Below are 26,494 nucleotides of genomic sequence, written 5' to 3'. Positions count from 1 at the left end.
TGAGTGGCTTGATACAGCATTTGCAATGGATTGTAGACGTGTCGTTCCAGGCTGTGAGCAGACAAGTTAGAGGGGTTGTGCAGCCATCATGTAACAGGAGGGGAAGTGTGGTTTCGTGGTGACAGGAGAGTATGTCTATGTTATACTTTGTTGGGGATGTTGTCCAATGCCAGCATTCCACACTGGCTGTCGCAGCTATTCTTCAACAGTTTGATCTCTGGAAAGATCATGGAAGAAACACACTCCTCTTCTTGGGCAATACGATTAGAGCTAAAGGTTAACACAACAGAAGAGCAAGCCTTTGTGTATTGATTTTTGTTTTAACTAAGACTTTAACTGAGATGTCATTCTCATTTAATACTTAGACAAATTTCTTAGCTCTTAAGCTTAAAGTCAGTTTTTATAACCTGAATTGGATTTTTTTAGCTCAGTTTTTGCTTTTTTCACAGCTCTTACTCACTTTTACTACATAATTTCAGTTTATTTACTTTCCCTTCTAGCTCAAAAACTCTTGAGGAAGAAGACAGGGCCGTGCTGAATTTTCACTGACACGAGTTCCATTCAGTGGAGCAGAGGTCATGCAAGGTCAAGGAGGACCCTAGGGTTCATTTTAGCTGTAGTCCTCCAGATTGAGTAATTTTTATCTATACTCTTTAATATTTTAGATTTTTTTTCCAGAAGTAATTTTATTCCAAGTGATATAAACATGTTTTAATCAGATACCAATTGTTGTTCTTCACAAGGTTTTAGCCGTAAGGCTGGCTTTTTAGGTCAAGGTAAATGCTTTTCATCCTGGATGTTTTATTGCCTTAGTAGAGGTGCAAAATGCTAGTTAAGAGTTCCAAACGCTTTTCATAGAGCATTTGGAAACGTTATACTGTTGCTGGTGACCCAAGATGACGACTTGGTAACTAGAGGCACAAGGTTTTTAACTTGCTAAAAGGCTGCCTTTCTTGATTTTTTTAATGCAAAAAGATGCTTAGAAACATAACGAGCTAGCCTTTGTGTGAGTCTGCTAAGCATACCTTTGATTGAGGGCAGCCTTTTGTTTCTGCTTCAGCCTTTCTGTCTCCTACGCACTACCTGCTGATCACTACAAAGCAGTATGAAATTCTAGAAAATAAATTTAAATGTGAAAGGCGAGGGTACAGTAGGTCACAGAAAGCATTTGCTTTGCTAACCCAGTGTTGTATCTGGAGACGTCCCATGTTTTTCCCTTGATACACGAATGATTTTTAACTGAGTTCCTTTGTGAAGTTGACAGAAACGTCCTCCCGGTATGCAAGAAAAATTTCTGGTACCACAGCCCTGCAGGAGGCACTGAAGGAGAAGCAGCAACACATTGAACAGCTCCTGGCAGAAAGGGACCTGGAGAGGGCCGAAGTTGCAAAAGCGACCAGTCATGTAGGGGAAATAGAGCAGGAATTAGCACTTGTTCGCGATGGACATGATCGGGTAAGAGTGGTGTTGCTGTTGTTAAAATAGAGACTTGAAGCCAATTGACTTAATTTCCAAAATTGTGTTTTCTTATTGAACAGGTCTGGGAGTAAGAGATGGTGTTCTAAACCAAAAGTAGTCTGTATCTATGAGGTCTTCCTTGTGGGAGCTTTGGCTTGATGAGATAGAAAATCTGTTTCATTTAACTGATTTTGTTTGAACTTTTCTTCACATCTCAATAAGCGATGGTTTCCTTTTAGTAGATGTGTATTCGAACACGATAACATTCCTGTCCCTTGACCCATCACCTACCAAGTTGTGATTACTGAGGTATAGATACATAACTTAGAAAAAATTTCCAAGATTTTTTTCCTTATTCTTCCTGCTAATTAGCATGTGCTGGAGATGGAAGCAAAAATGGACCAGCTACGGGCATTGGTGGAGGCTGCTGATAGGGAGAAAGTGGAGCTTCTCAATCAGCTTGAGGAAGAGAAAAGGTAACCAAAACCAGCCTTTATTAGTATAACTCTGTTAAAAATAAACTTTCCATTAAAAAAAATGCTGGGGTGACTTTGAAATATGAATCAAATTTTGAATAATGTCAGATGTGGGTAATTGTTGTATAAAATCATATTGCAGTTTCTTAAAATTAATACTGAAAGAGAAACTCTTTTTAATTTGGGGAGGGAAGGCCAAAGAAAGTGGACTTTTTTAGAAGCTATAACTTGTTCATAGCTGAATTTCATGGAATTAATTTGCTTTATTACTGCTTTCTGTAATGAAGGCTTTTGTTCCTACTTATATGAAATTAATGGGTCCTGCCTGATCTTCTTGAAACGCTCTTCTTCCATTTCAAAATGAAAATTTTTATGATCTCATTTCTTGACAGCGCTGGATTAAGAATTTACAGTTTAGTTTTCTTGTGAATAATTCAGTACTACAAGTCCTGTGCTTCTAGGTAAGGTCTGTTATTTACAGGAAAATGGTCAAAGCTATTGATTTTAATGCCTTTTCTAATGGCATTTTTGTAGTCACTTGAAGAAAGGAACTGAGATTACCAAATAGGTAAAGTGAGGGTACGAAAGGAAATAATCTGCTAAATTGTTGGGACAAAATTAGGTGAGGAAATAATCTGACGGATTTTTTTGGTGGATTTGGAATGCTTTTGAAAAGTGAGAGTCTATTTAGAAACCCGTCGAGAGCTGCCCTGTGGACTTGTGTGCACCCCTGAGATCAGTCAGATGTCGACCTCTCTGATAGGCCTCCCTGAAACTAGAAAATGTGATGGTAAACCCTGGGCAATTCCTTGACAATTTTCAGGCTGCCTTTTTAAGGGACCCACTCTACCTGAATTTTCAAAACAAGCAGTAGAGTTAGGTCTGAAATTATTTGCATATTCTCTACGAAATAACGCAGAGGGTTTTTAATTTAAATTAAGACAAACAAACAAAAAATCCAAGCCAGCGTTGCAGCACCTCCCGTAGCCTGGCTGCGGACCTACTTTTGCTGAATGCCAGGTCAGTGGGGGTCTGTTCTACTGCAATCCTCCGCGGCCTTGAGCTCACCTTCAGCGTGTTGCTAAGCAGCGTGGCAGGGCTGCTCTGCGCCTGCTGCCCGTTCGCCGAAGTGACGTCCTACAGCCGGGAAAACATTTCAGGGCTTCAGCGATGTAACATGTCTCCTTCCTTCTAACCACTCTAGGCTTATTTACTTGGAAAGTTCTCTGTGATATGTATTTCAAGTCAGTCTCAGCAGTGACTTGACGTCAAATAATCTTTAATCCTCTGTTTCCCAAAGCACATTGGTGAGACCCACTTCCAGTAATAAGTTCTTACTGTCCTTTTGTTTTAGACATCTGTCACTTGTAACTCCCTTTGCAGTGGTTTTTACGTCTGTCAGCCAAGCTGCAGGCACCGGCAGTGTGCAGCAGACAAAAGAAGACGTGCTTGTCTCTTCGTCTGCGACACCTTAGTGTTGCAAGGACCGAGGGGAAAAGGAAGAGATCTGGCCCCTTGTTCCCTGGAGTATACCAGAGTCAGGGGAGGAAGAAATAACTTTTTACAAACTTAATTTTAAATCAGAGCTGAGCTTCTCACTTCTGCCTTCTCATTCTAAGACTCCTGTATGGCCAAGGCAAGTCAATGTTCCCATTCTGCGTCTTGCGGTTCATTTTCACACCTAACGTGTTTGTCTGGGCTAGAGTTTTGAAGCAAGTTGACCAGTGTGCTTCCAGAAGGCCCATGGGTATCTGGGATGTGTCCTGACTTTCTGTTTCTTAGATGAGTGGTAGAATGTACAGAATGTGAGATCAAACTTCATTTAGGTCACCTCTTTTGAGGACATGCAGAAGGGTGAAAGAAGGAGAGAATCAATGATGACTTCAAGGTTTTATTTTAACTCATCAGAAAATGCAACAAAATACTTTCTTTATAGAGCTGCAGAAAGACCGATGCCTTACTTTGGCAGTGGTTGTGTTTTAAAGACAGCGGCTTTCCTTCTCTCTTCCTGTGAGAGATTTCTCCTTCATGCTTCGTGCAGTTTGTTGGTACAATCAGAACGATGTCGCTGTAGTTCTCATTTCCTCGGAAAAGGAGCTTGAAAGCGTTTTCTTTCAGAGTTACCTGAATTTTAATGAATTGTCCCCGCAGGAAAGTTGAAGACCTTCAGTTCCGTGTGGAAGAAGAATCCATTACCAAAGGAGACCTAGAGGTAAAATATCTCCAGCTTCGTAAACAGGATAGACAGTAGGACCCGGAGATGCAGGCAGTTTGGGTTAAGCACACTGTTCCCTAGAAGAGAAAGGCAGGAATGAGCAGTCAGTGCTGTACTGGTCAAGCATATGCAAAGCCCATGAAAGTGATTCCCAGCTCTGCAGTCCTTGAGTCATCTAAGTGTCCTGAAACTAAGGACTGTGCCCTGGGTTCAGTTACACGCTTAGCAAGGGTTGTACTGTGAAATGGCTGTGGTTGTTTAGAGTAATTAAATTAATTCAGAGAAAACTCTACTTTTTGATACTTCATTGTCTGTTACATCTTACTGATGGTTCTGAAATTGCTTAAAAGTAACCACCAACAAAGAAATATTTTGAAGTTATGAAATTGCAAGTTAATATTTATGCCTTTGAAAATTAATGTTGATGGCTAGTCCTGCTTGTCTTCAATCAGTTTTTTGAATAATCCCCATACTTTCCTTAGGGAAGATTGATTAGCAAAGAATGTTTTGTCCTGGGAGTTATTGTTCGCAAAATCTAAGCAGCAATTAGTGTGTGCAAATTTTATCTTTCTCGTGTTTGTATAACAATAATGTTGGGCTAAAACACAGTATGTTATTGCTTAAGCAGAACAGGAAACATTTAATGGTGGATTACTCTCAGATATTTGAATCCTGCCAATTTTTATCCCAAATTTCAAATTAAAAAGAAAGATACTTTTTAGTTGTTGTACTCTGTTGTTGTCTAATCAGAAAAAGATTAGAACTTCCTGCACAGAGCCCAAACTTAATTAACTCCTGTTCCTGTGAACCATTTATGATCAAAGTGTTAGCCTTATGGAAAGTATTCATTTCATATAACATGTCTTTTATTTTAGTCTTCCATTCATTTTAAGATACCTATCTAGACTCTTCATAGAATGCTTCTTTTATTGTTCAGTCCATGGAGAATTTTAGTTTTTTATTTTTTGTTAAATGAATCGGTAGTCACGACAAACCATCTTAAAGACTCTGGTTTGTCGAGCTGCATAACTTCAAGAGGTTAAACTGAACTCAATGAAATGTATCCTGTTGTTTGTGTTGGAATGAGAGTGCTAAGTCTGCAGGTGAAACATTTTTGTTTGTTTTTTGTTTGTTTGTTTGTTTTTTTTAATTTTACTGATAGCGAAAGAGGCAGATTTCGGAAGACCCAGAAAATGTAAGAGGGCACTTAAATGTGCGGAGACATCCCCTGTTAACAGATTGTGTGCAGAAGATGCTTATACTTATTCACTAACTGCATAATCTGTTATTGAAACATTGACTCTAGTATTTGTGTGCATGTTGCTTTCAGAGCAATTACAACATTTATCAAAAAGAATGTGTGTAATGACTAAACGTTGTAATCCACATTAACTGAGGAGAGGGCAAATGTGTCATTAGAATTCTTTAGGGTCAAAAACTTTGCAACTAATTGAAGAGTATAGGAGCTTGTAGAAAATGACTGTCCAGGATCTTGAAATGTCTTTCACTTAAATGTAGGATTTTAGTGGCGTTCCTCACACAGTTCTGCATGCTTTCCTATGAGCTCCTACTGCTGTTCAATAGAGGCAGTATGCAATCGGACGTTTAATTTTTCTGAGGAAAAAAAAAATCAGTATGTTTCCCACCTCCCATTATTTGTTTGGGGTTTTTGGCATGGAATGCTAAGGGGAGAGATCATTAGAAATACCCAAAGAGATAGTGTGCAAAGCCTTGTGGTTTTACTGTATCTTCACGTAGCTTCTCTTTGAATTATGTAGGAAAAATATATGCCACTGGGTAACAGAAATTGCCTTACCAGACATTTAAGCAGCCCTCTTGCTTCCATAGCTCGGAATAGTGGAATTTAAAAGCCCTCTCTCTGATTGGACTCAGGACAATTTATCCCAGGCTGTCTCCTCTGCTGCATCCCCAGCCGAGATAGGAAGGTCTCAAGACTAAAACTGGTTTCCTGCTGTGCGTTCGTAGGTGTTCCTTTTGCGAAGCTACTTCAGCGATCTGGGTCTCCTCTATTCTTCCAATCAGGCTCACGGTGTGTTAGAAGTAAATCTGCATGTGCCCTTCCTATTTCTTGTTATGTGCACTCCTTGTTTAATCCTATCTTTACTCCTGATTTCCCTATTCCAATTTTTCCATTAAAAATGGATATCTTCACTCTCTAAAGGAGAGAAGTGGGTGATCACTTAGTTTCTAGGCTAACGCTTCATAATCTTGGTCGTGTTCTGTGTTTGTTATCCCAGCACGAAGGGACTGAAGGTCGTCTTGCCCCTCCCCTAGACCTGATTATCAGCATTTATGGCTTCAGCACAATCTCACAGTTTGACCTTGTAGATGGAGAACTTACCAGTAAGGTTTGCTCTGAAGTGAAAGAGTAGCTGGAACACACGGGTACTGAAAATAGCTGGTGACTGGTCTCTGAAGTTTGAGTGGAATTCTGTGAGGTTTGAGGCACAGTAAGGCTCATGCCATTTCCCTGTCACCCTTAATCTGACTGTGAAGCTTTGGAAAAGGTGAAGATGCTTCTTTTATTGGCTTTTGGGTGGGTTTTTTGTTTGTTTTTTCTCTATTTTTCTTTTCCATCCAAGTTAAAGTTTACAATCAAATTCTTTTCTTCTTTTTGTAGTACTCTGCTCTTCTGAGTTTACCATGCTCTAGTTTTCCCCAAAGAGAAACACAGTCATTTCGACATTTCTCTCTAGATGATCAGGAGAGAAATTGGAGTGATTCAAAATTTTGAAGTGATTTTTACCTCAGGGAAACTGGAGCCTGTCCTGTGGAAATCAAACTTTTTAAAGGATGCCCTAAATGTGCAAAAAGGTGTCCAGCAAAGATCTCTGGAGTGTACTTTTTTACTCTTTTCTTTCTATTTTGGTAGGATTTTAACTTCTTTCCCTTTGTTATATATAAGAGATGGGATTAAAAAGCCTCCCAATAGTCAGTAAAGCAATGTCTGTAAAACCAATGATCAAAGTGTTTTGGGTTTTATGTAGCACAGAAAAACTTAAGATAGCATGTTTTGCAAAGTCATACAGGGAGAGTTCTGCAACTATCAGGTTTGGGGTTTCGTGGTTTGTAATAGATACCTTTGGTGAATTAGAGCAAGGAAGGTGTAAATATTCAATTTTTAAAAATAGCTTGCTTTTCACACTTAGGATTTTGTGGTGCATCAGAACTAACACTAACCTGTCTCAGAGAGAGGACTGCGTTATAGCCACTTAGAAAATATTATTTCCCTTATGATACTTGGTTACATTCTCAAAGGCTGTGGGTGGCAAACACAGTAATCCATGTTCTCATGGTTTTTTTTTTTTCCCCCACATACACTGAAGATCTTCCACTGATAGAGAAACAAATCTGCTATGGAATTTGAAAAAACGGGCAAATCTAAGATGCAACTTCTAGCGTTTGTGGATTTTAGTATTTTGGACCTAACTACATAGTAAAACAGCCAACTGTTTTCAACTGGAAAAATGTTTAAACCACTAGCTGTCTGCATGCTTTTGGGAAAGAAGATGACTTGATGCTGTCAGAAGGAATACTGTGTTTGGAGGAGAACAGGCCTGAAGCGAAACAAGAGGCTCATCCGCATCCCACTTGCTCTGCAGAGACTCCACAAGATCTTTAACCGCTGCGGGTGGTTTGGAGGCAGCGCTAATCAGCTTGTCACTCTATAAATAACACAGTTCCATAGGGATTTTTAAATATCATATTACAAAGATCAGAGAAGCAGCGGTGTCCTGCCAGCTGTGCACACGCTGCTGCGCTGTGCCTTTGGCAGCAGCGTGGCTTTGGAATTATTCACGTGTCGCCCTGGCTTTTCGCGTTGTTTCCATCCAGTGTTCAGTGGTAGCTGCTGGGGCTGTGGGACTCTTCTCTGTTAATGGCAGTTCATAGGGTTTGGGGGCTCCTGGGTTACTTTGCTCCGCAGTGAATAGCTGGGGCGGTTAGGCTGTGTGGAGAGCTTTCATCAACACTGATGGATGCAACTTCTGCGGCTGATAAGCACATCTTCATTCAGTCTTCTGGGCATCCACCTTACTCTCAGTGTAGGCAAGCCCTGAAAAGCTGCTCTTTTTGGAAGAGACACTGTGAAGCAACAATAGACTTTCATAATCCTGTTAATTTGGATTGTTTAGTAAATTTAATTAACAGTGACCTGTCAGGATTGATACAATGCTCAAATCTCGGCACTTCAGAAATAAGCATGGCACCTGGTTCTTGCCTCTTCATAGTTCTTTTTTCTTCCCTCCCCCCTTTCCCCACTTCAGAGGTAAGGGCTGGATTTGAACTAGCTGCTGGACTTCACCTGTGTCTCTCACACTTCAGGCTCTCTTGCAGGCCTCTGGGAGTATCTGGGTATCAAGTCAGAATATCCAGTATTCTGTGTTCTTGCTAAAAATTCTACTTCTTTGTAAGCAAAAGGCAGGAGGTACCTGCTCACTTAGTATCATCTGCTTCCTGCTTCTCTTTAAGAACCTATGAGACTTACAAAGATCTTAGATTTTTAATTTTTTTTTCCTTACTTCCACGTCTTGTTCAATGTATTTAGACTTCAGTAACTATAGAGCGACCAGACTGATTCCCCTTTTTTTACCTGATTGTGGAGAATCTTACTTGTTGCTTGTTCCCTTCCTGAAAGAAGTAGGAGGGTTCTGCAGTTACAGACAACCCTTCCCTTTCTATTTCTATTCAAATAATTCATGCCATAGTGACAAATTGACCCTAATATTTCCAGGTCTTGGCCGAAAGGATTTTTATGTCCGAGACTTGAGATACAGCTACTATGTTAAAAAAAAGTTAAAAGCTTTTGATTTGTCACGTGAGCTTCAGTGGTGAATTTGTGTCCCCTGGTTAATAATAAATAATTTATAGAATAAGCAAAATACGTTAAAGAGAGAAGTTAGTGGGATGACAAGGAAAGGGACTTCTCATCCTGTTAGAACAGGTATAGATGTATGTACACATATGTATTTTTTACATAACTATTCTAATTTGTGCTGAAAACTTCATGTACTGATAAATAACTTCTACTTGGCTGCATGAAACTTTTTTGTTCATGTTTCTTCGTTTGTGATTTTTCTTTTCTTTACGTTTTTTATTTTTTTTACACATCAGTCCATTTACACTTTTAGTCCATCTTCCTCATCCATAGCATTTCCCTGTTCATTTTATCCACTGCATCTTCTCTGCTCATCATTGGTAGAAGACTCTGGCAGCACGGCCTGCATGTGGCTCCCTCCTCTTGTGCTGGCATGTGATGGTGGCACCGTTGTGTTCTCTTCCTTTCCCTTTTTACTAACAGACGCAGACCAAACTGGAGCATGCCCGCATTAAGGAGCTTGAACAGAGCCTGCTCTTTGAAAAGACCAAAGCTGACAAACTCCAGAGGGAGTTAGAAGACACTAGGGTAATGGTTTTCACTATTTAAATAACAAGACTGATTTGTGTTGTGGAAGATTTCTGATGACACAGTCTGCTGGGTATAACACGTGCTGAAACGGATCCTTGCTCCTGCCATGATCAGTACCTGCTATAGAGCGAGTTGGAACACTTTAAAAAAATAGCGTTAATTTTGAGCTTCAGTGTTGTGTGTGTGTGTCTGCCTGTAGTTGTATGCTCATTTCTTCAAGAGGATTCAGGTAAGATGTCTTAAAACGGCAAAATTAATACTTGAATCCAAGTCAAAAGTAGCGAATGGGACTGGAATTGACGTAACAGAATGTTCAGTCGTTCATTTTCAGAACTAGCAACATTCATTAAATCAAAAAAAAAAAAGAAGTTTGACTGTGCCGATGCTTTTAACACAAACTTAGTATTTGGGGCTTGGTTTCTGACATCTCCAGTAGTTGTTGTACGACTTGCTTTGCTAAATCATGGTTTGCAGTGGCTTTTTAGTTCTTTTGTTTGTCCCATGACATAATCTTTTCATTGCTATCCCGGTAGCATTAGTAATACTGCTGCCTGTCAAAATATTACTGGACGTACTTTGTCCCAAGTCAGAAGTTCAGCAGATGCCAAGTCTTAAGGAGAGACATAGAGATATTCATGCTCAGACACTTGGCTTTTCTTGAAGTTGAGGTAGGGATGAATATTATGGAACCAAGAACGCACTCTATAATAAGTACTTTTAAAAAGCAGTTGCAGGTAAGTGATATGTTTTTCAGGATGTTGGTATAATGAGGTTGAAACAGTAACTTCCTAATTAGAAATAATTGTGGTAGCTTTGCGTGCTTTTCTGTACCACAAGCTGCTTCAACAGTCAGTGAAAAGCTCAGATGATGTGAGGACACATTTCCGGAGAGAACAAGGAATGGATTTAAAAGGAGTTTCAAAGGATCTGTAGGCTGAAAACATGTTTGTATTTTTCTCCGACAGTCTCATAGCTGGCATGAGGTGCATTTGGAAGCAATTATTTCAACAAATAAAGACCTCAGGGTTCTCCTTTCTTTTTCGTTCTGCTTTAAAATGGTTCTGAGAAACATTTTGTTGAACATTGATAATATATGTAAGCATAGTTTGTAAGTTGTTTAGCAGGTTGTTATTTCTAGGTAAGTTCAGAAAAATTAATTTCAATAACACTTTTAGAAAGAATATAGTATGCACGTGATACAAAGATGTGGACGTGTCTCCTTTTTTGAAAAGCAATAATTTATACTTAAATGAAACAACAGTTGGTCTTGTTGCACAGCCTTCCGTGTAAAGGCAGCATTTGCTTTTACTCTAAGGTTTCTTTAGAATATCCATAGAAGTAGGAGCTGATGATGAAACTAAAGGGTGTTCTAATCCAAAATGTCGGGAAGAATGCACTGCTGTTGTTAGCTTGCAACACTCGGTGGTTTCTTTTCAGTGAAGTCTAAGTGTCTTTGTATTAAACAGATGTTTGCTAATTCTTCCTTCTTTTCTTAAAATGCTGTTAATTGTAGGTGGCCACGGTATCAGAAAAATCTCGCATTATGGAACTAGAAAGAGATCTAGCGTTGCGAGTGAAGGAAGTAGCTGAGCTTCGAGGGAGATTAGAGTCTAGTAAACATATTGATGATGTGGACACTTCTCTTTCATTGTTACAAGAAATAAGTTCTTTGCAAGAAAGAATGGCAGCAGTTGGCAAAGAACATCAGAATGAGATGAATTCGCTGAAAGAGAAGTTTGGAATTAGTGAAGAAGCATTGCAGAAAGAGATCAAATCACTTTCAGCTTCAAATGAGAGAATGGCAAAAGAAAATGAGTCCTTGAAAAGCAAGCTCGATCACGCCAACAAGGAGAATTCAGATGTAATAGAGCTGTGGAAATCAAAGCTGGAATCTGCAATTGCCTCCCATCAGCAAGCAATGGAAGAACTAAAAGTTTCTTTCAGCAAAGGTGTAGGGGCTCAGACAGCAGAATTTGCAGAGTTAAAGACTCAGATTGAGAAGATTAAATTAGACCATGAAAATGAAATGTCAAATTTAAAACTGAAGCAGGAAAACGAAAAATCTCATCATTTGAAAGAGATTGAATCACTGAAAGCAAAACTGTTGGCAGTCACAGAGGAGAAAGAACAAAACCTGGAAAGCCTGAAGACCAAACTGGAAAGTGTGGAAGATCAGCATCTAGTAGAAATGGAAGACACTTTAAACAAATTACAGGAAGCTGAAATAAAGGTAAAGGAGCTAGAGGTACTGCAAGCCAAGTACAATGAACAAACCAAAGTTATTGATAGTCTTACACCACAGATCAAAGCTGCTGAAGAAAAGCTTTTGGACCTTGCTGCACTTCAGAAAGCCAATTCTGAAGGTAAATTGGAAATCCAGAAACTTAGCGAGCAGCTTGAGGCAGCTGAGAAACAAATTCAGAATTTAGAGACTGAAAAGGTTGATGGAAATAGCAAGGTTTGTATCAACATCCATCCTTTTATTTTTACTTTGCTTTTATTTTACATTTGTGCTGTTCTAATCTGCTATAGCAAATACATCACAGGAAAAACTAGTTTTATTGAATGTATATCTTGGTCCCATCTGTGGAGGTTTAGAGCAAGTGTTGACTGGGTCGTGTCTCAACAGGTTTCTAGTGCTCGGTCTGCACCACTAAGCAAAAGGAAAAAACTCTGCGCACACTTGCTGCAGGCTTCGGCATGCCTCTGCTGAAGGATTCCTGCTGTGGACAAATCAGTTTGTTGGTTTATCTGGGAGAAGAATCCACCCATCTTTAGTTTTTAACCTTTGATTGTAGAGGTGTCCAGATAAAAAGTGATTTGGGGCTCTGTACCTTCACTGCCTTGCCTCTCATCAGACAAGGTGATGGAAGAGGCTATTAAAAACAAAAGAAAGCAGAAAAGACCCTGGTGGAACTTCTCTTGAAGACAAGGGTATGCAGTGATCTTGTCAGGCACAGTGTCACAGCATTTCTGCAGCACAGACTGCAGTGTGCCACAACTTACCGAGATTTTACTTGGGTTTGGATGAAATACCTCTTTTCAAGCTGACAGCACGGCATTCAGTGCCGGAAAGTTGTTCTGCCGCTGTAGCTAGGAATAAAAGTGCGAAGGTATCATTTGTTTTCAGGGGTTCCCCCACATCCCCAGTCTGTGCATGGCCTGACAAGCCAGAGCTCTAAGAGTAGTGGGAAAGGAACTGGAAGTAGCTTTCCTAAACGCTTCACAGGTGGTTCCAAGGTATTGGATTTCTGCGGACCTTTGACTGACTGACTGAGGTCACGCCGGGTTTCTGTACTGCCCCGGGTGTGGCACTGAGCCTTCTGAAAAGTTACATCCCCGTATGTGCATTGGTCTGAATAGCCAGTTGAAACATAAATGCTAAATTTATCAGCTAAAAAAGTTAAAACGATAAAGAACCAAACCTGCTAATTCAACTGATGCTGTAACTTTGTTTGGAAATTCTGAATGTGCTGAAAAATATCCGCCATTAAATAATGCTTTCACTATTAATTCCAAGAGAACTAAATTTTAATGATTTCAAATATATTCCAAGATGCAATTAGTACTGTGATGTTGTCATCAGTGGAAATCAGCTTCGTTCAGTTAATACATCACTTTTTTTTGTTCAGTTTTTTTTTATTTTTCATCTTACAGTGATTTTAATATTATAGTTCTTTCTTTCAGATTCAATTTTTAATTTTCCTATTTTTTCATTCATGTTTGTAATTTTATTTTACTCCATTTCATCAACTTTGTTAGGCTAGTAATCTGGCCAAAGAACTGCAGGGCAAAGAGCAAAAGCTTCTTGACCTTGAGAAAAACTTGAGTGCAGTAAATCAAGTTAAAGATTCTTTGGAAAAGGAACTTCAAGTTTTGGTGAGTAATACCCCAGAATTTTGACTTTATCCTTTGGACTTTTGTTTTTATGATGAGAGCGCAGTGGAAATCTGAGGATCTCAGCTCTGACTGAGCAGTTTTTCAGAGCTATTTTACTTCTGAAAAAGGAGGCAAGTGTTCATGACAAATAGAATCCATTGATCATTTCACCCGAGTTGTGTGTTGTCAGGTGTTTGGTCTAAATAGAACTCACCTGTTTGTGGATTTCAGATAAAATACTAAACCAAATCAGAAGCAGAATGTAGCTTCAATTTATACTACTCATCAAGGAACACACGGCCCTTTATTATAACTGTTGGGTGAGTTAGTGCTCGCTACAGACGTGTCTTACAAGTGGGTTTTGAAGACTTTTTTCACCTGATTTTTCATTTTGAAAATTTAGTTAAGTTTGCAAGGATTCTGTAGTTGGTGGGATTCTCATGAGAAACTACCCTAGCGCTAGCTTTCAGGTGTTACTGTCCCTGTCGTAAAACCTTTCCATGGCCGTAGTAAATACTTGAAGTTTGTGGAAGAGTCTCACTTCTTATCTTCCTCAGTATCCTCCCTTGTCTTCACGGCCTCTCTTCCTGCTGGTAAAGCTGGAAAACACTGGTGTGAGGTCGATCACGGGGTTGCAGATGTCCCCTGGGCAGCCTGTGAGCAGCAAGGATGGCTTCTCGCATGGAGAAGCCCAGCAATCACGTCTCCTACACTGGGCTCTGCAGCCGCAGTTCTGTTGCCATGCTAGCTGAGGGAGAAGTTAATTTGAAATTTTAGAGACTTGCTTGCAGCTGGGGCAAGGGAACACCTTGCTTTATGTTGCTGAATATACCTGTGCTGAACTGTAATTCAGAAGCTTCAGATCTACTTACGATAGGAGTGAAGACTTCTGGTTTGTACTTGAAAAATACCTAATAGAAATTCAGTGGTTGAATTATACTGCTATTACCAAACCTTACCTTAGGTTTTTATCCATTTTTCAGAAAGAAAAGTTTACTAGTGCAGCTGATGAAGCAGAAAATGTTCAACAAACTATGCAAGGTATGTCTGCTGCTAAAGTATACAAAGGATTGAAAAGCTGCAGAAAATAAATGCTGCAAAATAAAGGGTTTTTTCCCATGTGCTTTCAAATTTGCGCCGTTGGTACAGCAGTTTCAGCAGCTATGGAAAGGGCAGGATTACTTGCAGCCTCTCTTGTTAAGAGTAATATACTTTGCAAGTAGGCAGAATTATCTGTGTCTGAGTAGTTACTAACTTTGTTTTCAAAATTTTACTTGCATAGAAACAATAAATAAACTAAACCAAAAAGAAGAGCAGTTTGCACTCATGTCTTCAGAACTGGAACAGCTGAAGTCCAGTTTGACTGGTAAGGAAGTCATAACATGGAATGTTCTGAAAAATGCACCAGCTTTGTGCTTTCGTATGCCTCCCGCTCAGCTCACCCCGTCATAGTACGTAATGCTTTCACCGATGCATCTGCCTTCAGAAGAAAGCTAGGGAGAACACGGCTTTTGTGGCACTGACCATGATGTTAAGGAAATCGTGCAGTAAGGCCAAGATCTCCTGCTTGAGTGTATTCCAAATCAGTAGTTAAATTCTTGTTTGACCTTGCGACAAACTCATGGCGTGGTGGTGGTCAGGCACCGGACAAAGGCTTGGGGACCAGACTGAAGCTTTACGAACGTGGGAGTTCACGTTATTAATTCACAGAAGCCTTGTCCATAAGTAGTGTTTTCTTTTTAAGGGCATCAGAAAGACTGTACGTCAGTCTGGTTGTCTACTTCTTCCTGCCTCGCAGGAGGGAGTCTTGCTGTATCTTTCCAGTTGTACGTCTCAGTTTAGAACCAATGTAGAAAGAAACTGAGAATGGTGCTGTACCCTGTAAGCCAGCCTGTCAAGCGATTGTTGGGACTGTAGAAGTCATCCCAAGGGCTGTCCTTGCCCTTGGTGGCAGTGCCTGCCCTGGACTGAGTAATTTTTTCACTGTAGCTTCACGTTGCTTGCATTGTCTGTCTGCTGCTCTGCTAAATAGCTGGTGAGTTGTCTCGCCCGTGAGATGTGCATACCTGTCGTAGCGCTTGGTTACCTGCTGATATGGGCAGAACTTGTATCCACTTCTCATGGCCCGGAGTTAAGGGAATTACTTCTGAAAAAAAGACTGCTTGACTGGTTGCTTTTTTTCCTGTTTCTGAAGAGTTCTTTACTTTCTGCTACAGTTAACAGTTCAAAAGTCAATCAATCATAATTTTTAATTTTAAAGGGGTAATTTGCAAGCTCTGTAGCATCAGTATGGCTCTGCTTGTATTTTTTTTACTGTCTTCTAGCTAGTCTGTGCATACTCTTTCGCTTAAATTTACTAGACTGCTCACCTTTGTCTTGCTCAGTGATGGAGAAGAAATTGAAGGAGCGAGAAGAGAGAGAACAGCAACTGGTTGAAGCTAAGGCCAGACTTGAAAATGATATTGCAGAGATCATGAAGTCTTCAGGAGACAGCTCTGCCCAGCTTACGAAAATGAACGATGAGCTCCGGTTGAAAGAAAGGTATTCCATCGCTGTCAGAACATTTTCACGTTAATTCTTTACTCCTGCACTGCCAGCTTCTCGTTTTATCTTTTTGTGACTGTCTCAACAAGGTGCTTCTGTGTGTCACTTTGATATGACGAGTGAACTTATTCTATCAAACTAAATTAGTCAAAACAGTCTCTTCAGAGTGATTTGAAGAGCATCTAACATTTGTAATTCTGAAATTCTTATGTAACATGCTTCTCATTGCCCAAGTAAACGACCTTTTTAATAATCTAGACTGTTTTGTGATTGTGCTTCATAATTCTTTGATTACCTTCATAATGATTTGATTTGGATATATGAAAGACTTGGATCACATTTTTATCTAGCAAGAGGAAAGGTGTTTTGTTTCAAATAAAAATTGTACGTAGAATACTTCTTCTTTACCTTTACAGAACCCCAAACTGGGGGCAAAGTAATGGGCAGCCATGGTGCTGTGCACACAGGCAAGTGCCTGGTCTCGCTTGTGTATATTTAATTTAGCAGAACATGCTCTATATGTTAAATGATTCGATCTTTTTCTAAATGCTTGGACATAATATAGAACTTCAGTGTAATTTAGTCTTTCATCTCTGTGCTTGTTGTGCTGTCAGCAAAAAGTAACGTTCTTTTATTTGGTCTTTGTAGGCAGTTGGAGCAAATACAACTTGAGCTTACAAAAGCAAATGAAAAGGCTGTTCAGCTTCAGAAAGATGTGGAGCAGACAGCACAGAAAGCTGAGCAGAGTCAGCAAGAAACTCTCAAGATTCATCAAGCAGAACTGAAAAATATGCAGGATCAACTAACGGACATGGTAAGAAGAACTTTTAAAAGCCGTAGCTGACTGTGTGCGGATTATCGTCCCACTGCTGCTTTGACTGTGTTCCAACTGTTTTATCTTCTCTCAGAAAAAGCGAATCGAGACTAGCCAAAATGAGTATAAGGATCTTCAGGCAAAGTATGAAAAAGAAACTTCCGAAATGATCAGTAAACATGACGCGGATATCAGAGGGTTTAAGCAGAACTTGCTGGATGCAGAAGAGGCCCTGAGAACTGCGCAACAGAAGAACGATGAGCTAGAAACACAGGCCGAGGAGCTGAAGCAGCAAGCGGAACAGGCCAAAGTACGTACACTTTGTTACTCTGCAAGTAATTTAAAGTTTAAATCTTTCTTTTTCGGTGAAACGCTGTTTTTTGCCTGGCTTCACCATTTCATAGTAAAATTTTTGTAATGTTTCTTTTTTGAACTTTTCCAGGGGAGATAAACATTAGTTAGGGGAGAGAAGCGTACACAGCTAACTGGTTCTCTTCCTAGATTACCCAAGAATCCACGAAACATGGCTCTATGTTGTTAACATTTTATGTTCATAGATATCTGGCTCAGCACAGTCAGTTGGAGCCAGATGTTATTCTCTGTTTTTTAAATGCATGAATTTTAAAATATTCTGTGAAATATTTCATTTAAAAGTTACCCACTTGAAATTTTGTGCTGTAGTGTGATCCCGTATTATGTGCAACTGTTGAGTATGTAGCTTGACCCTAGTAATTTTTTTTATCCTGTTTCTTTGCAATTTCTGCTTGCTTTCATCCCTTATTAGTTATTTGCTATAATCTTTGTTTTATGCTTTAGCAAAATACTTAGTGTATAAACTGGCACACAAGTTAACTTTAAATACGTCACTGATGTGGTGTTTTGAAGTAATTGGGTTATAACAATATATTTTGTTACAGAATAATGAGGAACATTATCTATTTTTGAATTTGAGAGCTGGAAGTCAGCATCTGATATAACTGCCCCCATTTTAATTCACTTAAATTCTCATGAAATCGTTCTGTGGCTTTTCTGAGTAATTTACGTTCAGAAAATTTATTGAGAGTAGTTTTAAAAACAAGATGAAGTCTTGTATGGAGGAACCTTCAGACCATGATTATTTTGTTTTTATGTTTTAACCACTGAAGAGTTTTCTTGCGGATGGCGAGTGTTTCGTAACGAAATCTCAGTTCGCACAGGGCCTGTGTGTCAGTGTATACACTTTTTGAAGACGTAAATTACAATAGCTCTGTTTGCCCTTAAACCACATTTCTCATTTGTCTCCTTGACTTCATTTTTGTTTTCCCTTCTCCCTGACTTTATTTCTTTAGTCCTTAAGCTCTGTGTTAGCATCAGCCAGAAAAGAAATTGAACTAATGTCAGACAAGATGAGGGGTTTGATGTCAGAAAAAGAGACTTTGGCACAGGAGGGGAATACTTTAAAATTAGAGAGAGGTTCCTTGTTGTCAAAACTTCTAGAGTTGGAATCAAAGATTTCATTAATGCAACGTGACCAAGAACAGCTTTGGACAATAAACGAAGAACTTAATTCAGAAAATAAAAAAATCGTCAAGCAGAAGGAAGAAGCTGAGGCCAAAAGCCAGCAGGACAGCACAGAAAAGGCAGCACTCATTTCTGAGAAAACCAAATTACTCTCTGAACTAGAGGCAGTCCGGGCGGACCTTCTGAAGATAACTCAAGAAAATGATGCTCTCCGGTCTTCGGAGTCAACCTTGCTCCAACAGTTGAAAGAACTTCAGGCCAGCAAAGATGTCGTGGATGTGTTATATCAGAAACGTATCGAGGAATGGGAAGAACTGGAGAATTGTCAGAAGAAACTTTTGGAAGAGAAAGATGCAGTTGTTAAAGACAAAGATGATATCATTCAGAAGCTGGAAATCTCTAGTGAGGCCTTGGCCAGAGATCAAAGAGAGCTACTCCAAAAAGTGTCATCTCTGACTGCAGAGAGAGATTCAGCCCTAGGTAAACACTCAGATCTTAAAAACACACATATAGCCTTAAAAAATGAAATGAACAGTCTGTTGCAGACTAGTCAGAGCCTGCAGTCCGAGAAGGAGATGCTCTGTAAAAGCGTAGAAGAGCTGCGTGCGAGTTTAGACCATACGGTTAGTGAAAACCAAGCATTAAAAGAGAGAACAGAAGAGATGCAAACAGAGCTAGAGACCGAACATAAAGAACGTAAAACAGTGATGAAAGACAACACGGAGTTGAAGGATTCCCTTGCTAATCTCTCTCATCTTCTTGAGGAAATGAAAGCCTCAAGAGAGCGGTCCCATTCTGAATGTATTCAGTTGCTTCAAGAGAAAGAGGCTCTTTCTTCGTCAGAACGAAGGCTTCTGGCTGAAAGGGAGGAACTTTTAAATGAAAATAAGGCAATTACTGAAAAGCTTGCTAAGGCCACAGCAGATGCCACACTTGCTGAGAGAGTCTTTACTGAGAAAATAAACAAACTGAACTTAGAAAAGGAATCTGTTTTTTGTAAGTTGTTGCAATTTGAAAAGCACAATGAAGCTCTTCTCCAAGAGAAGAATGAATTGGAGAACAAATACTCAGAGCTTCTTGAAGAAAACAAGTCTTCTGCAAATGCAATTTCTGATATGAAGAGAGAACATGAACTGGACATCTCCATCAAGACAGCTCTGGCCCAGGAGAACACCGTGCTCCAAGATTCCATTGAAGCCCTCAAGGAAGAACTAAGTAAGAAGACTCTAGAAAATCAAGAGCTGATAGCCTGTAAACACGACCTTTCAGATCTTCTGAAAGAGGCCCAGGATGCCAAAAGAACATTAGAAGATGAACTGACTGCTGTATCACATGCCAAGCAGGTCCTGTCATCTTCATTCAAGACCTGCTCCTCTGATAGGGAAATGCTGACCCGAGAGAGGGCTGAGTTGCAAGATAAGTGTCAGAAATTAAATGGAGAGGTTGCGATTATGAAAGAAAACCTGACCATAGAACAGGAAGCTAGAAAACTAGACAAGGAATCATTTTTGTTGGAACGTATGGAACGTCAAAGCAACATCAGCTTCTTAGAGAAGGAGATAGAAGAGCTGAGAGAGAAAAATAAAGAATTTCTGACAGAGAAAGAAAAATCTGAAGCTAAACTGGTGGAAATAATTAAAGAAAAAGAAACCCTTTGTGCGGAGACAGAGCGGCTTGCTTCCAGTGTCGAACAACTGAAGAGTGAGTTTGCTTCTGTGTCTAAATCAAAAGCAGAGCTCCAGGACATGCACAGCTGTGTCTCCAAGAGGCTGGATGATCTTCAACACAGGCATGAGGTGATGGAGGAGGAGAGAATAAAGTTACTTCAGGAAAATGACAGCCTGCTTGCTGAACAGAGGAGTCTGGTCATCGTTAAGGAAGAAATACTAAAAGAGAAGGAGAAATTCTCCAAGGATTATTATAAACTGCATGAGGAAGTGGCACTTTTAGAACAAACTAATAATGACCTCTCAGGCAAATTGCTGGTCTCTCAGGGCAAAAATGAGACGCTGCAGGAAGAGATGAACAATCTGGCTTTGAAACTAAAAGAAATTGAAACTCTCCAGGCCCAAACAGTAGCGCAAAAACTTGAGGTATTGAAACACCTATGTAGATAAAGACTCAAGAATGGTTGTACTAATACTGAGCACTAACCCAATGGTTTCCTCTCTGCACTTTGTTGCACAATCAGCACTTCATCTCGGTATAAACAGGCTGGAATTGTGGTCTCTCTCAATACATTAGTGTTTTTTTCGACTTGTGAGTCTAAAAGACACTTTAATATTTTTTTAAAAAAGATTTCTAAATTCAAAAACCTATGTTGTCGCTGAATGTTGCAAGAAAACAACATAAACTGTGAATAAAAGGAAGTTTTCTTTCCTTAATCTGGTAGGAGAAATTGAGCAGCTCCTTCTGTTGAAGTCCACTGCAGCTTAAAAGCTAGAGTAGTAATAGATAAGGTTTTACATTAGATCTTTGTGCAGTTTTATGTTAAATTACAATAAACTACAAATTTGAGTGACTCAGAAAAATGTAAAACAACGCACTGCTCCTGTGAATGTAATTGGATAAAAAGCAGTGTAAGAGAACCATTTAAATTTGCATTGTAGGACATTCAGTCTGTTAAAGACACGGCAGTTCTGGTGTTCTTTTTATTCACAGCAGTGTTTTGTGTTCACCGCCAACAAATTCTGTAAAGTATTTTGAATTTCAGCTTGTGTGGCTGGAAGCCCATAAAATCACTTTGAATACAAATTGGAATCAAGGTATCCTGTGGGAATGTATTCTGCCTACCTAGGTATCTTGATATTCTTGTGAAGTATTTCCTTTTATGAGGGCAGAATGATCAACACTGAAATAATGTGATAATTGGCTTTATCTCCTATTTAATTTTTAATGCCTCTTCAATTTTTTAACAGCTTTTTGTAATTCCACATTTTCTGAAAGCAGAGCAGTCTGTTGGAAGTGAATATCTCTTGAACTACTACTGTCTAAAGTGGTTTGAAGTCTAAGAGCAATCACAGTGGTGGTAATTAGAAATCCAGGAATTAAAAAAGAAGCAGCAGGCGTCCTTGGTGATGACACAAGCATGGGGTTATGATCTGTTTCTGCATGGAACTGAATCTTCTCATGTCCAGTTGTTTTTATACTTTATGCAGCTTCAAAATGTAGTAAATTCCCAGTTGAAGTCCTTATTTAATTGGAAAGCAACTGGCAAATCGTGGAGCTGTGCATAAAGTATTGTGGTTCACCTTTTGCTTTCAGAGGTCCCTTTGGTAATACTTGTTTTTTTCCCCCTCTCCCCCCTTTATATATATGTATATATTTAGGTTGCCAAAATGGCAGAAGATGTTTTCCAGGCTGTGGAGCAGGTGACCAAAGAGAAGGATGCCATTCACAAAGAAAAGATCGAAACTTTGGCCTCTTTGGAGAACTCTAGACAGACAAACGAGAAGCTACAGAATGAAGTAATCACATTTAAATGCTTTTATATGAAAAGTTTTGCTTAGTTTGTAAGGAACAATATTGAATTATAGAGTGTTAAATAAGGCAAGAGTGGATTTGGTCATTTTCCCACCACAATAGTCAGCCTTGACTGGCTTGTGAAAACTTACTAGATGAGTGCATATTGATGGAAAATCTGGGTGCTTTATGTAGCCCTGTGACCCATATTCTTTTGTATTTTGCATGTGGTTTCAAATACTACAGCATAGGAGGTTGCGTCCCTTAAATCTTGGTGCAGTGTCAAAGAAGAACATATGTAATAGGAGTTCTGGATGCTTTTGCAGATCACAGAATCAAGAGACATGGGTTTGACTTGAGGCTTAATCAGTCTTGCTGTCTAGCTTTGGATAAGTTGCTTCGATGTGACCACTCTGTGCTTCAGTGCCCTGGCTGTAAGCATGGGATGAGGGGCTGCAGAGCTCTGAGTAACAGTGCTCCTGATCCACAGCAGTTACCGCTCCGTTTCTCGCCTGTGATGCACTCCTTGCTCTGTGCATCCTCTTTGTGATCTGGACGTGTGTACGTTGTCATTTCTTCTTTGTGCCACTTTTCTGTTAATCAGCATTGTGAACTGACCAGTACAAATTGTGCTGAGCTGTGCACTGTACGAGTACCTGAGCTCAACGGTCCCGGAGAACCTCACAGCCCAACATGGACAGCAGTCTCCCTAGGGATCCATTTTCAGCCTGTCTGCCCACCCCGTTGTGATACCCGGGGTTCAAAGAAGGGAAGAATGTCCTCACTGGTCTCTTTCACACTCTTTCGCCCCAGAGTATCTGGTCTAACATCGAACTGGCATCTTTCCTGCAGACCTTGAACCACCCTGTGGCCTCTTTCATCTTCTGCAGCTCCCGTAGTAATGGGTAGTGAACAGCTGGGCTGGCTGAAATGCCACAGCTTGTGCTGCAACTGTAATGATTTCCAACGAGATCTGATGACTCGAGAATTAAAAGCGGTGACGTTAGTAATGGCTGGGGAAAATAATAAAAAAAAAATCCCCAGGGTCCTGTAATGCCATGAGAATGGCTGAAGATTATCTGTTATGTAATAATGTGTGGCCGAGTGCGGACAAATAAGGTTTGCGAGCTTGTGGTGTTTACGTGGTGGACACAAGCTCAGTAAATAGAGACACAACCGTTTGTCCCGCGCACCGAGATCTCTGAAGGGAATTCATTTCTCATGGTTGCAAGCACAACATTCAGCCTACTGTTTCTCAGAAATTAAGGTATGGTAAAGCAGAGCTTTTTATTAGTTATCCTGGAGGAATAAAGATCAAGGGAACAGCTAATTTTACCAACCAATGTTGAATTATTTTATTTTTTTTTAAAAGTGTTTTGAGTCATATAGCGTTTAAAATGGAGGTGCTTTGGAGCTTTACCTTTTATATCAGGGTATATGTGACAGATTAGTCTGAGCTGCCCTTCAACGGGCTTTGAATTCTTTGTGCTGCTCGACTTGAATGCAGACAGGCTCCTAATGGTTTTTGTTAGACAAATGCTTCTCAGTACAAACAGGCTGAATTAATTTAAAGCACTAAAGATGAAAAAGTAGAACAGCTCAACTCAGGTCCCCGTTTTTGCTGAATGTCTTTTCCAAGTGCTACACCTAAGAACTGTGTGGTTTCATTAGTGTAATGAGGGGTTTTTTCCTCTTTAAGTTGGACATGCTTAAACAAAACAACCTGAAAAATGAAGAGGAACTTAATAAATCAAAAGAGCTTCTAAATCTGGAGAACAAGAAAGTGGAAGAACTTAGAAAAGAATTGTAAGTATCTCAATGTTAAATCTGTTAAACTGTGCCGTTGTAGTTATGTTGACTCTTTTTTTTTAATTGTCTTTCAGTACCTCTCCAGTCTCCTCACTTATAGAGCAGATTTTAGGTCAAAATTAAATATTAGTTTGACATGGCTAAAAATTGAAATCAGAGTGTTGCTCTCGAGTCACTGAAGGGTATAGAAGCAAATCCTTCACTCCCAAGCATTGTCTGAAAAAATGTGTTTGCTGGAGGAAGTACAGAGTTCCGCCACCTGAGGGCGCCATATTATGTTAAAAGCTTTATAATAAAAGAAATTATTTTTCGATTTAATTGAAAGTACACTTGGAGTGTTAAGTAGTTTTAAGTGGTTTTATTTACAGTAAATCTCTGTCTGCTTTTATTTTTTATTTTTTTTATTGATGGCTTTATCCATTTTATTCCCATTGCCCGACTATGAACTTATTTTGTGACTGGTACAACACAACTGCCATATGGAACAGGTAAAACTGGAGCTAATTGCTTATTGTTTGAGATGCTTCATCTGAGAAGCTGCCTCTTACGTACTGTAAGTGATCTGTAGCATTGTACACAAACAAATTGACTGCAAAGCCTCTGATATAAAGCAGTTTGCCCAGCGGAATCTCATTGTGTCAAAGCTCTTGGTGTGCCACTGAGAATAAAAATCCTGGTTACTGCTACCCTGCGGTAGCTGCACGTCCCCCAACTTTCAGAGATGTAGTGCAGTAAATCACACATCTCTGTTCCCACCTGCACTCCAATTTCTTGACTCCTGAAGCGAGAGCTGGAATCTGGACTGAGAGCTAAGAGCAGCTTTGACTAATTATTATTATTGTTAGTTCCATAAGTCATTTTGTGGCAGTTCTTAACCACTGCACTGAGGGGAAGATGGGGCGCAGAGGAAACTGGCACACAGAATTAATGTTCAGTTTCTGTATGACTGACAGGTTTTGCTGCTTGCTGTTAAAAATCTGCGTGCCTGTGTAGACAGCAGCCTCCTTGGAGAAAGGCAGGATTTTGTTCCGCTGCCTCAGTGCTCGTAGGAAATGCCAAAGCAAAATAATTCTTTGCAGATTAATTGCTGCAACGCTAGAACAGCAAGGGGCTAGCAGACTCTGGTGACATGGAGAGACAAAATATATTAGGCTGTAATTTGTCAAGCAGAAATTATTTATAGAAGATACTTCCTTGAAAATCTTCAGCACTGAAAGGCGTTCGTGTGATCCTGATCGCTTTGTGGGGTTTCTTTAATCGTTTCTTGTTTTCCTTAAGGATAATCTTAGTAATAGACTGTTGCTGAATGTGGTCTCTAACCGCCAGTGGCGTGAGATGTTGTGGAGAAGTGGAAGCTTGCCTAGCTGTTGTTTAATTGATCTTTGTTGTCATAACCATTTTGTGTGTTGCCTGGTTTTAATTAGAGTAAGCAATTAGCTTGATAACAGGCATTCCTCAGTCAGCAGCAGTGTGGGTAGGCAGCGCACCTTTGAGCGGTCAGTTGAGGATGCCCAAGCCTTGGTGAAGGAGTAGCGGGAAAACGTTGGCCGCAGGAGCTGTGTCTGCAGGTAGGGACGTGCTGCTGCCCCTGGAGCGGTGCCTCTCGGAGGTGGGGAGGTGTTGCCGTGACACTGGTGTCCTTTGCTGAAGAGCCTTCCCTGTAACACTAGGATGAAGAAAAGCAGCAGTCCCGGCTGGGTGGAGTGCGCTCTTTAGCTCTGCATATTGCCAAGTGCACTCGCTGCTCTCGGTTTAAAGTTCCTTGGCACTAAACGCAGGGGAGCATTTCACACAAATTGACCCCTTTTTCACCATGCCCTGAATCTGCGCTTTAATGCTGAGAGCAACAAGAGGAGCGCTGGTTAGTGCTGCAGTTCGGCAAACAATCGCGGTTAAAAATAGGCGTGTTCCTGCATCGGCAGGGAGCTTCGTACGGCGATAATTTGAATCGATGTTCAGTGATGTGAGCTCGCCTGTTTAATCCAGCCTAGGTGGATCGGACTGGAAATTGGTCAAAGTGAGACCAGATAGAAGAAATAGTTGGAAAATCCTAGTCATATTATGTGCTGAATTTGAAAAGCAAATCGGACTTCATTTTGTTCAAATGTGCCCAGTATCAGACCAAGAGTCCTTGTGTTCTGAAGTGCTTGAGTAAGTTTCTGACTTAGGGGTTCTTCTACCTCCCACAGTCATAAAAGTATTTTTAATATTCCAGTCAGGGTGTAACTCTGTGTAATGTTGGCACATAGGAGTACTGAGACTCCTTTTTATGAAAACCAAATTGTCATAAAAATTGCTGTTCAACAAAGTGAAGCTTATCTTTTTTATTTTTTGAAAGGCATCAAATCTTTTAAAAACTTGTGTTAGTCACTTGTGTTACAGGCAGGCATGCAAAATATTTTTTTCAAAAACTTGTTGAAAATAAACTTACTTTAAGGAAACAACACATATTAGTAGCAACACGGGCTAATGAAGCCTGCAGATCTGGGGTTTTTTTTTCTTCAGCTTTTGTTTTGTCTCATTCTCAGCCTTGTATGGGTTAAAACAATGGAATAGATTAGATACTTTCCTGTTTTGCCTCCTGTGATCTCCCACATTCTTGTATGTTTGGATGTCAGACCTTGTGGGAGTACTTAAATGAGTGGAACTGTAAGCTTTTTTCTTTTTGTTTTTTCTTTTTTTACTTTTATTGCCTTTTTATTAAAAAAAAAAAAAAAACCAACAAAAACAACAAAACCAGTTCTTATGTTTTACCTCAGGCTACAAAGTTCACTTCTGAGAAAGCCTGGGCTATAACTCACCATTGCTCTTGTCAAACCCTACCCTGTATTTCTGCATCCAAGCATTTGCTGACCGTCGGGAGCACGCAGAGCTCGCAGCCTGAACTTGCCTCCATTTCTTGGGGTACC

At 40.0% G+C, this 26,494-nt stretch overlaps 1 protein-coding gene across 2 annotated transcripts in view; it reads left to right on the top strand.

Moving 5' to 3' along the window:
• CLIP1 (CAP-Gly domain containing linker protein 1) overlaps positions 1-26,494 on the top strand; it is a 58,287-nt gene that overhangs the window by 17,088 nt on the left and 14,705 nt on the right. The window contains exons 5-19 of one of the 2 annotated variants that reach the window (XM_086474097.1): positions 1,258-1,455; positions 1,831-1,934; positions 4,086-4,146; positions 5,312-5,344; positions 9,470-9,574; positions 11,091-12,035; positions 13,340-13,456; positions 14,440-14,497; positions 14,739-14,822; positions 15,841-15,997; positions 16,649-16,814; positions 16,909-17,124; positions 18,143-20,407; positions 21,644-21,781; positions 23,476-23,582. In XM_086474097.1, the coding sequence (XP_086330223.1) occupies positions 1,258-1,455; positions 1,831-1,934; positions 4,086-4,146; positions 5,312-5,344; positions 9,470-9,574; positions 11,091-12,035; positions 13,340-13,456; positions 14,440-14,497; positions 14,739-14,822; positions 15,841-15,997; positions 16,649-16,814; positions 16,909-17,124; positions 18,143-20,407; positions 21,644-21,781; positions 23,476-23,582 (4,754 nt within the window). The remainder of the gene's footprint in view (positions 1-1,257; positions 1,456-1,830; positions 1,935-4,085; positions 4,147-5,311; positions 5,345-9,469; positions 9,575-11,090; positions 12,036-13,339; positions 13,457-14,439; positions 14,498-14,738; positions 14,823-15,840; positions 15,998-16,648; positions 16,815-16,908; positions 17,125-18,142; positions 20,408-21,643; positions 21,782-23,475; positions 23,583-26,494) is intronic. The other variant, XM_086474098.1, reaches the window with a different exon arrangement.

The sequence above is a fragment of the Leptosomus discolor genome, chromosome 16 (genome assembly GCF_034619465.1).
Source record: "Leptosomus discolor isolate bLepDis1 chromosome 16, bLepDis1.hap2, whole genome shotgun sequence".
NCBI classification, from domain to species: Eukaryota; Metazoa; Chordata; class Aves; order Leptosomiformes; family Leptosomidae; genus Leptosomus; species Leptosomus discolor.
The sequence above is the reverse complement of the archived record's forward strand: the minus strand, read 5'-3'. Positions and strand labels throughout refer to the sequence as shown.